The 12879-nt window shown below is 41.8% G+C and overlaps 2 protein-coding genes across 6 annotated transcripts in view; one reads left to right on the top strand and one right to left on the bottom strand.

The window, feature by feature from the left end:
• The window catches only part of mad1l1 (mitotic arrest deficient 1 like 1), a 121075-nt gene extending 115834 nt beyond the window's left edge, over positions 1-5241 (bottom strand). The window contains exons 1-3 of one of the 2 annotated variants that reach the window (XM_079499401.1): positions 5104-5241; positions 4181-4348; positions 1859-1999 (exon numbers count right to left, since the gene is read on the bottom strand). In XM_079499401.1, the coding sequence (XP_079355527.1) occupies positions 1859-1999; positions 4181-4324 (285 nt within the window). In that variant the 5' untranslated portion in view covers positions 4325-4348; positions 5104-5241. The remainder of the gene's footprint in view (positions 1-1858; positions 2000-4180; positions 4349-5103) is intronic. The other variant, XM_079499402.1, reaches the window with a different exon arrangement.
• Positions 1-12879, top strand: part of parn (poly(A)-specific ribonuclease (deadenylation nuclease)) — a 47292-nt gene that overhangs the window by 22207 nt on the left and 12206 nt on the right. For 3 of the 4 annotated variants that reach the window (XM_079499406.1, XM_079499405.1, XM_079499403.1), the window contains exons 1-6: positions 7160-7240; positions 8055-8132; positions 10396-10475; positions 11341-11408; positions 11661-11742; positions 12689-12749. In XM_079499406.1, coding sequence (XP_079355532.1) covers positions 7222-7240; positions 8055-8132; positions 10396-10475; positions 11341-11408; positions 11661-11742; positions 12689-12749 — 388 coding nt within the window. In that variant the 5' untranslated portion in view covers positions 7160-7221. Of the gene's footprint in view, positions 1-7159; positions 7241-8054; positions 8133-10395; positions 10476-11340; positions 11409-11660; positions 11743-12688; positions 12750-12879 lie in introns of those variants that run through there. The other variant, XM_079499404.1, reaches the window with a different exon arrangement.

The following is a 12879-nucleotide window of genomic DNA, read 5'->3' as shown; positions in this document are numbered from 1 at the left end:
AGCATAGAGTTAGTTATACAGTAGGTGCCTAGAGGCTAGCTGGGATATGAAAAGCATATAGTTAGTTATACAGTAGGTGCCTAGAGGCTAGCTGGGATATGAAAAGCATAGAGTTAGTTATACAGTAGGTGACTAGAGGCTAGCTGGGATATGAAAAGCATAGAGTTAGTTATACAGTAGGTGCCTAGAGGCTAGCTGGGATATGAAAAGCATATAGTTAGTTATACAGTAGGTGCCTAGAGGCTAGCTGGGATATGAAAAGCATAGAGTTAGTTATACAGTAGGTGCCTAGAGGCTAGCTGGGATATGAAAAGCATAGAGTTAGTTATACAGTAGGTGCCTAGAGGCTAGCTGGGATATGAAAAGCATAGAGTTAGTTATACAGTAGGTGCCTAGAGGCTAGCTGGGATATGAAAAGCATAGAGTTAGTTATACAGTGGTGCCTAGAGGCTAGCTGGGATATGAAAAGCATAGAGTTAGTTATACAGTAGGTGCCTAGAGGCTAGCTGGGATATGAAAAGAATAAGAGTTACGCAGTAGGGGGCCTAGGTCCTAGGGAATGGAATATGTAAAGAATAAAGTTATACAGTAGGGGTCTGGAATATGAAAAGCATAGAGTAACACCTCATCTACACAGGCAAGGGGCAAGCGTTCCGCTGTCCTGATATGGAGCGCCGGTCATTGCGTTGTGATGTAGGCACGTAGCCTGAACCAATCAAATAACCAATAAATAGTAGCGTGTAGATCTCAACAAATAAAAGTGTTTGTGGCTGCGAAACCTTGCTCAAATAGACTAGACTATGCGAGCGAATATAGGAGGGGTGGACAATGTCGTTTGCGCGCTTGCTGTACATCAGGACAGTCTCATTGAAAAAACATGTATTCTAATGAGATGTCATCGTTCGCATCATTGGAAGTGGAGATGAGGTGTTACAGTAGGGGCTTAGGACCTAGAATATGAAAAGCATAGTCATACAGTAGGGCCTAGAATATGAAAAGCATAGTCATACAGTAGGGGCCATTTTGCCTCAATTACGATTAAAGATGCACTATGTAACTTTCCTCTTCAACCCCGGATTCGATGCCGGTTTCCTGTGCAAGCGCTGACATTTTTACGATTGAGCTAATAGAGCATGCCCTGCCCTTGCTCAGGGGATGAATTGAATCTTGACCTTGACATGACCTTCTAAATGCCTCAATAGAAAAGAGCAGGGAGATAAAATACAGCCTCCCCTAATTGTATAAGTTATATTGTATTAATATAATACTATACAGATTGGACAAAATGTAAATGTATGTATTAAAAGCAAGTTACATACAATAGTGCCGCTATAATTAAGTGAAATTAGCAGACAAACTCACAACGTGGCGGGTGGTTGGGTCGGGTCTATTGTTTCTATCTCCATTCTGGTAGTTTTTTCGTAAATGACTTGATCATCAGACACTTTGATTGATTGAATACTTTATTGTATTAAGACCCTGGCCTATGGCCTAGGCTTGTTTCCATTGTGGTTTGATTGATTGATTGAAGTATTTATTAACAGATTGGAGACAGTACATTTCAAGCACAACTCAATACAAAACTGTTAACTGTGGACGACACCATAATAAAGCATTACACTTGTTTACAATAGGGTCCACCATGTTCAATTCATCTTCTGTATAATATTGGAATCGGTCAGAATCGCTATCGGCAGATATGGCCCTGCAAATAACCGGAGATCGGATATCAGTTATAATTTCATAATCGTGCACCCCTGCTTTGAATTGTCCGAAACAATTTTGGCCCCAACATTCTGGGGCACTTCTTCTTCTTCCAGTATATAATATGGGTGCATCTGTAAACAGTGTGCTGTACCTCCAGGTCTCGTGCGCTGTCGGTGGCAGCCCTCTCCAGTTCAAAACGAGCCCGCTTGTGACTCATCTCCATCTGTTTCTTCTCCTGGTCCAGCTGAATAAACTGCTTCTTAGAGTGGACCCTCTCTGCTGCTTCCATCAGCTAAAAGGAGACGACAGGGTTTCCGGTAACACTTTACTAAAAGGCCAGGTCTATAATGCATTATAACACTCGTTAAAAATGTGTTCATCTATGACAACGTATGACATTTTTAATTAGTATTGGTCATAATGCATTATAAGCTCAGTGGAATAGCACATTATAAGTGACATAACTTAGTTAGTTATGAAGTGTCTTTGTTATAAGTAGTTACTGTGTAGGCATAGTTTTTTGGCCATAGTACATATTAAATTATATTAATCATTAACCAAATTGTAAAAACTAAAATGTTATGATCCATTCCTAACTGCCCTACACACCACATCTTCACTTTGAGAACCAATGCCGTAGTAACACTGTTTCTCAATGACAGGTCTGGGTACCGGGCCAGAGTTGGGATTCGTTAGGATTTTAACGGGTCCGGATCCTTCCCGGATCCCTCTTAACGGTTCCGGTTCCTAACGGTTCCCTTAACGGATCCTAATATTATTTCTTTCCCCTTTTTTTCTGACATAGATTATGCTTATATTATAACTAACCTAACCAAGTACATAATAAACACAAATTCATTAATTCAATTATTGAAAATGCACTTTACAATTATGAGGTGGCACTATTATTTAAACTTGCAATTTGTACTGTATATTGCAATTTGTACTATATATTAAATATAGCCTACAGTACACATTGCAATAATGATATTGTTGTGGTGACAAATGTTGTCTTTAATGTTCAGATTAATTTAATATGAAGGACCCCTTACCCTAATGGAAACAAGCCATAGTGCTTTCTTGGATTATAAAATCCTCTTTAAGAGGTCTGCTAATAGCAGACCTTGTATTGAACTGTAGGCTACGTTCCTGCGCTTTTTTCTGCAAACTGTTTATAAATTAATCAATCTATGGAGGTATATGCACCTAAACGCTGGGCTCTCAACAGCCACGCGATTAATTTAGAGCCAAATCAAAAGCAGTTGAGTTGCTTATAAATTGTAAAAATAAGTGCAGACAAATTGATTTGGCTCTATAGTTAACGTGATTCATAAAATATCAGACAGAAAGACGTCGAGTCATTGGCGTTCTAAATTAACACCATTAACAACAGTTGTACAATACGCCTAATGAAAAGCTCTGTAGACGTTAGTAGTTTTTATTTTCTATTACGTTACTAGCCTGGGGAAAGTGAACGAGCCTTGCATCATCATCATCCCCCGCCGGCTGTGGTGGAGCTGCGGGGAGTGCATGCACGGCTTTCCGCATGGCTCACAAACGCGATGTGCCTAGATTATTCTCGTGAATTGTTTCCTCAATGTGGACGTGGTGCAAAACTGCAACTGGTACAAGTTGCAACAACCTTTGCAGCCAGGGAACTATAGCATCACATTTATTGCACTTGCGTGCTCAGCCTCAGAGTCATTTCCCTCTCCGTTAACCACACTTTGGAGATCTCTTCGACATACTGTCCCAGTCCCACTCGCTCCGCGGCGGTCGCTGAATGCACAGAACAGTGGGCGTATCCTCCCCGACCCCACTCACTCATGCACTCGTGTAGGTGGGGTGACGTCACCCCAGGCTCTGCTTGCATGCATGCACAGACACAGCGGAGCTAAATGACGACTGATGAGAACCGTTTGGGGAACCGTTAATAAAAAAACTATGGAACCGGCTCCGGATCCGCAATGTCGGAACCGGGTCTGAAATGGACCCGGTTCCGAATCCCAACCCTAGGTACCAAGCAGTGGTCCAACTGGACTCTGTAGTCTGTGTACAAATGGAACCAAATGGACCCATATCCATTTGGTTCCATCTATACAATCTCAGAGTAAAATTAACACTGTAGATTGGGGTCCCAGGGATAATGGTTTCAAATGAAGGTCCGCAGCCTAATGCATATGGTCTCTGCCGGTGAAAACCTGACGTGTCCAAAACGGTCCGTTTTCAGGGTTCAAGTTCAAAAGTAGTAGATTGACAAGGTCTAAATGCAGCAAGCTAAGTTGTAAACTTGTAATATCTGCGACTTTTGATGCTTTTGTGTGACGCTGTAGTATGATCTAGTAGGGCGTTGATTTGAGAGAAAAAAACACAAAGTTATAATATGGCCATAAGAGGTTTCTGCCTGAGAGGAACGACATCAAACAGGTGGTCACTGAAAAAACACAAAAAGTTGAGAAACAGTGCTGTATACCTCCATGCCACGTTTGAACTGATTCTGCAAGTTTTCGGAGCCTGTGGGCTGTAAACGCTGAGGGCCCGGGGGATCTGGTCTGGAGACGAAGGAGTTAAAGGACTTGAGGGTTGAAAAGACAGTGGTGTCATCATCCATGTCCATGGTCACCTTTTTAGCCCGGCGCTGCTTTACAAAACCACATCACAAAGACAAATGAGAAAATCATTTACAAATAAGGCCTTGTATGCCTGGCCTGCACATCTTTAGGACTGACTGTCCTCACACTGTTATCTCCAAGTCACATTTGATGTATTTGTGTATACAGGCAAATTATGATTATTTTATTTGGGGGGGTCGCGGCCTGAAACCCTTGGTTTATAATAGGACAGGAATTTTGACATTGCTGTATTGTTTATTTTACTCAAGTAAAGGACCTCTAAAGTATTTCTTCCACCACTGTTCTGTTATAGCTGAACTGTTACTTTTAGTTTTCTGACAGTAGGCTATAATCACGTTAAACTAAACACATGATGATACTCTGGGTTGAATGAGCCTGTGCTAAATGTGAGGTTCTCAAAGGGTCCCCACCTCCAAATTAAATTATTCATATAAAAGCAATGGACCCAATGCACATATCATATGTGACTGACAGTATACAACTACAAAGTACCAAATGCAACCCAACAATGGACCTGTTTACATTGATTGAAGATAAGTCATGGGGGTCCGTGGCCTAAATGTATACCACATTGTGGGGTCATTGAATTTAAATGTATTTGAGAGCCACTATTCTACTACAATTCTACACTACAATGTTTATAAACTGTAGCTAATATAAGCCAATGCTAACTGGCAGCAGCAGCATGTATAGCTGGAAGCCTTAGCTTTAAAGCTAACCCAGGTTATTAGAAAGTCGTTTGGTTGCAGAATTAAGTCCTTACCTAGGCGGTGACTCTATTTATGTTGAGAGTGATTTTAAATGAACGGATACAATAGCCTTTTAGCCCCGGCTTGTTCACACAACTCAGAAATCCCTCCACTTTGGACTTATTTTTCTTCTGTTGGTGTTGGAGTTTATAGCTGACACATTGCAAACACATCTGTGCATTACCGCCACCTACTATTATTATTATAACCTTAACCTTTACTTCATGACTCGTATCCGGCCTAAGACCCGCCTACTGTATCCGGTCATTTCCAAAGTCAAATATGTGGGTGGTTTCCGGATCCACTCCAGGCCGGATCTTTATTGTGTTCGAGAGTTGACCAGGGTTGACGTCCAAAATAAAAGCGTCGCACACGCTCCACCAACCGTGTTGCCATGTCCGCTTATTATAAGCGATTGTGTGCTTTTTTCTGTAAAGTTGCTTGTAAATTATATTGGACAGGACACAGGAGTCAACCCACAGAGCCTAGTCCTTCCACTTGCCAGAATGTGGTTCTCCCAGTCCAGGTCCGGAGCAACGGATTGTGTGGCCTTGCTCATTCCCTGATGGACTGATCGAGGGTTCGAGGGTAGCTACTGGGACGAATCGGGATTTGATTGATTGATTGATTGATTTAAATATTTATTAACAGTTTGCAGAATTACAGTACACTTCAAGCACAAACTCAATACAAAGACTGTTAACTGTGAGTGGACGACCCAATTAAGCATTACACTTGTTTACAAGAGGGTCCACCATGTTCAATTAATCAAAACATAGACACTTCTATATGGTCAAAGAACAGAACAGATCATGAATTCATCATAAAGGAGGTAAAAAGGGAAAAGAAACATATACAGTGAGGGGAAAAAAGGGGGTGGCGGTGGGGGGGCGATTCAAATTTTACGGGGGCCTGTTTCGAATTGCAGCCGTCCGTAGGTGCCCTTTGAGAGCGGTTTTGAAGGAGTCAAGGGATTCACATGTCTTAATGACTGTTGGTAGGGTGTTCCACATTTTGGTGGCATAGGAGCGAAAATAATTTAGTCCCTTGTTTGTGCCGAATCTGGGTTGTACATGGTTTGTTGCACTCCCTCTGGTGTTGTGGGTGTGGACTTCATTAACATTAAGGAAGTATTTAGACAGGTACATGGGTATCTTGGTGGTGTATCGAATCTTGTGGACCAGACCCATTGCAAGATGCTGTACTCTGTCGTCGACCCTAAGCCATTCCAGCCTGTCAAAGTGGGCAGGGGTGAGGTGGGTTTGGGGGGTGAGGCCAAGTAGGAGCCTGACCAGTTTGTTTTGGGAGGTCTGGAGCCTTGTTTTGAGGGCCTTTGAGGTGCTGTGGTACCAAGAGGTGCATGCATAGTCAAAGAAACCTTGTACAAGGGCTCCTGTTAAGGTCTTCAACCCCAGCTGGGTCGCCTGAGTGAGGGGATGTTGGTAGACCCGAAACCCCGTTGACCTCAGGATACATCACTGAGGATACGTCCCAGCCTCCCAGGTGTATCCATGCGATGTATTTTTTAGTTGGTAGAACTGTGCGTGTCGCAAGGCCAGGCCTTAATTTTCAGGCCTGTTGAGAACTCAATGGACAGGTATATCAGTCAAAAGACATCAGAGATGGATGGGGAAGGATCAACATATGGGATGTCAGAACAGGTCAGCTCCATATATGGAGATCTAAGGGTTTGAGGTTTGAGGTGGGATGTAGAGTTGCTAGCCATTATTGATGACATCAGGGATCTCCATATATGTGCTAAATAATGATGACATCACGTGATGTTACGAGGCATGACCATATATGGGGCGTGACTGACGGACTGACGGGAAATGCACAATTTCATAGTTCCTGTGGTCGCAATAAAATTACGGTATTCGTTTTATTATTATTATTATTATTATTATTATTATTATTATTATTATTATTATTATTATTATTATTATTATTACACATAATAATAATAATTTATTTTGGGCCTGTTTACCTGGTTGCTTGTTTCTCTCGCAAGACCTGGCAACACTGTCTGCCAGTACCCGGAAGTGTTTGTAGAAGAAGGGGTTAAAAGGCAAACAGAGGTGTTGCTAGGCTAGCCAAACGTTAGCTTCATTACTTCACTGATTGCGTGCAGGATGGAGGTGACACGGGCGAGTGAGTATTCATTAACATTCACACTAACATTCATTACTATCTTTAACTCCCACACGTGCACGTATAAACGGCCCGCGCGCACGGCGTTAAAAGGCACGTTGTAAATTATGCAAAATATGTAAATACCCCCCCCTCCCCAATATCTCGTTAACGTTTGTGTGTCCTGCTACTGTCGTCTGCTTGCTAACGCTACACCCACAACGGTGCAAACCTATGTCCATGAATGTTGTGAAGGTATACATGTAAGAAAGTAGTTATTTTAACCAAACTGCAAGGATACAAATTACTAGGTGGTCTCAGGCCAGGTGTCTATACATCTTCTCCATGTAGGACAGCTACTGCCTAAAGCTACTATAAGCTTTTGATTGATGTATTAACAGTTTGCAGAATTACAGTACAACTCAATACAAAAACTGTTAACAGTGAGTGGACGACACCATAAAGCTTTACACTTGTTTACATTAGGGCCCACCATTTTCAATTCATCAAAAGCTCTCATGTCATGTCACCTGGTCAAGCATGTGGGGATTCCCTTTTGTATGAGCAGTAGTTTGATCATTATTTTTATCAATAAAATTGGAGTAAGCACAGGTCTACTAAGAGGATTGAAATGCCCCCAACAGCACAATGGCTCATTTATATTGGGGTCCTCCATTTTCAATTCATCAGTAACATGTAATGTCATATAAATATGCAGTTTTGAGTATTTGTACTTTTGAGTAATTGTATTTTTGGATACTTTAACTCATCTACATTTTAAAGGCAAATATTGTACTTTTTATAATATTACTGTGTGTGTGTGTGTGTGTGTCAGATTTTAAAGACAGTCTGAGCACGGTGTACAGTGCCATAGAGGAGGCAGACTTCCTGGCTATCGATGGGGAGTTTTCAGGTAAGGTGTTTATTTGATGTACAGAAGTGGATTGTAGGCCTGGGCCATGGCTCAGCGGTCCAGGCACCTTGGCTGGTAATCCAGTCTGGCAGTGTGCCACGGGTTCAACTCCCGATCCCGACGGCCTTTACTGTATGTCACCCCCCCCATCTCTCTCGCCCCATTGCCTGTCAGCCTACTGTCTATCCCTCCATACAAATAAATAAAGGCGAAAGCCACAAAAAACATTAAACACATTAAACATTGTTAATATTAACGCAGTGGTTCTCGATGCAGGGGTCATTAACCCATTCAGGCCTGACGTCGAAATTTAAAAAAAAAAGTTTTCTAAATCATGACAATTTTCGGAAAGATTTGAGGCACATTTTAACGAGTTTTCAAAAATAGCAGACCTACAAGTTCATAGCGCGCCACTCGGTGGCGCGCTATGAGCTTGTAGATCTGCTATTTTTCAATAGCTAAATTATAACAATGTTTAAAACACCAAAAGGGGTTCCCGCCCAAAATGTGTTAATGGTTAATGTGGTTAAACGCTAACGTGACATGGATGCGTTCCAGGTCTCAATGGATTAAGGGGGTTCCAGCGGTCCCCAGCAAAACGAGGAATAGTTTAATTCTACTATTTCACCAGCTATAAGTTAACTCAATTTGAGAATTTTATAAGGACGACTATTCAGATGACTGTTTAATGTAATCAATTTCCAACAGAGTTCAAACCTATTTTGGGGAGCGCTGGTTTCAGTTCATTCAACCTCTTGTGTGCTGGCTGGTGAGGTGCACACTAGGCAGACATTTATACTTCATTGTGCAACAGCATTGAGCACAGAACAGCTGATATACAGTACACGCTCACATTGCGTCGCGGATGCGACTGTTGTGAGCTTAGAGCTCTGCTATTCTCGACCGTGCTCTGCGTGCGTGCGCGACACCTTCGAGGGACGAAGCAAAAATTATACTTGATGGGCTGCAGCTGAGCGTGGACGAGCAGGCTCTGCTGCTGTGACCTTATAGCGACTGGAGGAGTAGTAGTAGTTTTGAGCATAGATATTATAAGAAATAGATGCCTCGTTTGCCGCTGCAGTTCATTGGAGCGACGTGTATCCCAATGAAGGCGGAAGTGCAGTGCTGAAGGCTTTTTTTTTTTTTTTTAACATTATAACAGTCATGACAATATACATTACAAGACAAACAAACAACAAAGTTATTAACAATACAACATCAAGCCAGGGGGATTAGATTACTAACAGAAAACATTAAAGAGTGAACACAAAGCAACAGTTCTCCGCAGCTTTCTTATTTAGAAGTGCTGAAGGCATTTGCTGAAGGCGACTGCGTCACTGCCCAAGTGATGTCACTCATGCGACTCCTCCATGTCTCTCGCTGTCACTCGAGTGACTACTGGCCAATCACAGCGCGTCTTTTCCGGGACTTATGTTACGCACGCGGAAGCTTGACAAGCTTCCTTCCGCCTTGCTTCCGCTAATGCTTCCGCCTTCAATTGGTGACACACGCCTCAGAGCCGGAAAGGGCGTCTATGTATATATGTCTATGGTTTTGAGAACAACCGCTTTGAATTGCTATTATTGTTCAGTCACACACAATGGGAGAAAAACAGCATCTGAAAGTTTGATGGTGCATTTTTACACGCAAGTGCAGTTAGAACTTTTCCATTGCATCTTATGAGAGGTGGGGTTCATTCATGTGCTGCCGGCCTGCACGCGCATGCTGGTGCTTATCAGTGACCGTGTGATGTTGTCTGATAAGGCGTCACCGTCTATTGACAGTTGTAGAATTCATCTACAAACTTCTCTTAAGGGTGTCCCCGGCACAAACTATTTTAATATGGGGGGCCTAGGCTTTTGGCTCTCTTGATTAGGGATGCTCCGATCAGGGTTTTTGGGACATATCACCGATTTGTTTTTGTCATGATCGGCCGATACCGATCTTGTGCTTAAGGGACAAATTTGAATATTTCCAAGATTATGTCAAAAACCCACGTCAAAACTGTTACTGTGTGTGGGGAGGAAGAGGAGGCCTGTCACAAAGATGAAAAATGGTATACCATTTATCTGATTGGCATTTATTTTATACCACTTAAATGGTGTAAAAGATCGTTTTCTCCAAATTGCCGATCGGTGGCCGATTATCGGAGCATCTCCACTCTGGATTTGAGTATCCTTGACATGCAGATGTGTGACTGAGAACTACTGAATTAAAGCATGTATGTGTATATCCAGCTAATGTGCGGTGTGTTAAAATGTAGGCATCAGCGACGGCCCCAACGTCAGTGCACTAACCAATGGCCTAGACACACCGGAGGAACGCTACATGAAGCTGAAAAAGGTTTTCCTTTTTATTTTTCGTCCTTTTGATTTAATGGGCATATATATTTTTTTTTTGCATAGGTTAATTTCATGTCACTGACCATGGATAGATGTGCTTATAGCTTCTACTAAATTCTAACTTTTCTTTTTAACCATAATGCTTGTACTGTAGATGTGAAACATGGACAGAATTAGGGCAGATGGAACATTTGTACAATTGCACTTAAACTGTCTATATATCGGCCACCTCCTTTTTTTTCCTTCTACGCCAAGTTCTAAATATACTTTCATAGAATATTGCAGACATAGAGGGTATGCGCATGCTTAAAGTGAATGGCACATCGAGTGGCAAAGCAACATGCAAAGTGAGTTTAACATTGTTTAACCTTGTTTAATGCAATCAGTCAGGACTTTTCTGTTTGGATATATGGGCTATCAAGGCCAGAAAGTAGTTTTTTGTCACTCTGTAGGCATTCCTGCATAACTTCCGGGTTTGATGATGTCACGTGCATACTCTCTATAGTCTAGAATAGTACAATTCATCAATGTGCATGTACATCGTTCTCTTTAGTGCAAGGCTATTTATTCCTGAAATGGTGAATATGCACCAGGATTGTAAACTTACATTCATGATGGGAATGTTCAGCATAGTATCGGGTTTCAAGCAGTGTTTGTGTGCCACATGTCAAGGAGGATTATTTATGTCACTGGAGAGGGGGAAAAAACGTGTACTGTATACGTGATGCGGAAATCTTCTGTGAGGAGACAAAAACCCCTGTTGAGCCTACACTTCTTCGCCTATAATATACGCCCAAAATAGGGATGCCAAGAATGAAACTTTACTGTTTTGCAACAAATCTGTTCCCCTCTGCACCTCTTTGCAGCATTCCATGGACTTTCTTCTCTTCCAGTTTGGGCTGTGCGCGTTCAAATATGATTCAACACTGTCAAAGTAAGTTGATTTGTGTATCTATTTGGATGCAATATGATTTCTGGACTACGCATATTTGGGAGGGAAATGTGGCTGTCCACAGTGGAATTAACATCCAATATAGTCTATTTATATAATAATCTCTAGTTTTACTTATTTTATTGTGTTTGGAAACGCCTCATTAAAGGCTGTAGGTGTATGTGGTGTGATATGGCAAATATCAGCTTGCCTAACATTGTTTTGTTAATGAAACTCTGACCATTTTCTCTCCAGGTATATCATAAAGGCTTTTAATTTTTATATATTCCCTAAGCCGTTCAACAGGACGTCACCAGATATCAAATTTATCTGTCAGGTAAGTCACTCAGTGATGTGTCATTGTGCCGTTGTCTCTGACTGGCTGAGAATGACATTTGTACCATTGGCGGTTAAGACTTGACAGTTTTAAGATTGGAAAGGTTGCTGTAATGTAGGGGTTCCCAAACTGGTGCGCGCACCCCTTGTGGTGGGTGAACGACCTCTAGGGGATGCGTGACATGAAAAGGGTAATGGCGGTTTTACGGTGTTATTTAACGGGACTACCTTTTTTGCAGAGCCTGGGTTTCGACGCTTGTTTTACAGCGCTGGCTACTGCTAGTTGTATAACCTCACAAAAACTATGCCTAACTCTAACCTCACAAAAGCTATACCTAAACCTAACCTCAGTAAAACTATATCCCTAACCTGTAAAACAAGCGCCCCCTCAGCGACCATCGACTGCCAGGCTCGGCAGACTCTCCCATTATTTAACACAAACGGCAAAATCCGGTAAACACCGTTGTAAGGATATGTATAGAGCACCTGCGGGAGTATACAGCAGCTGCATGTCTCTCAGTGCAGTGACATTCTGTGATTATTTGCCATAATATTTTAAAACTTATAATTTTCGGCCAAATGCAACAAGACTGATTAGGAGAGGTGTCAGCTAGGTCAGGAGTTAAAGGGGGTGCACGGACGAAAGTTTGGGGACCTGTTTGGTGGCGGCATAATTGAAGTGACAAAGTCAGTATGTAATGTATTATACATTTTGCCAAAATAAAGTAAGCACTTAAGCCTTAAAAAAAAGAAGAGAAAGATCTTAATGACCTTCAAGACTTTTTTTTTTTTTAAATACTTCTGAAATGCATAACATTATACTACAAAAAGGCTGAGTTGCTGATTTAAATATTTACAATTTAGGCATTTAGCAGACACTCTTAATCCAGAGCAATTTACAGTAAGCAAGAACAAAACATGGTAATACATCAATTAAATGTCCTCAGAGTTCCAGTATAGACTTCCTGGCCAGCCAGGGCTTTGACTTCAACAAGGTGTTCCGTCACGGTAAGTAGAAGATGCTGTCTGAGTCTCATAGTTGATATTCTCAGGATGTCCACTCAAGCCCTATTTCATACTTCCGTATGACGCTGTCACGTGAAAAGGCTCACAGTGCATCGTGAGATTGTACATTTGC

The sequence above is a fragment of the Electrona antarctica genome (genome assembly GCF_951216825.1).
Source record: "Electrona antarctica genome assembly, chromosome: 4".
NCBI classification, from domain to species: Eukaryota; Metazoa; Chordata; class Actinopteri; order Myctophiformes; family Myctophidae; genus Electrona; species Electrona antarctica.
The sequence above is the reverse complement of the archived record's forward strand: the minus strand, read 5'-3'. Positions and strand labels throughout refer to the sequence as shown.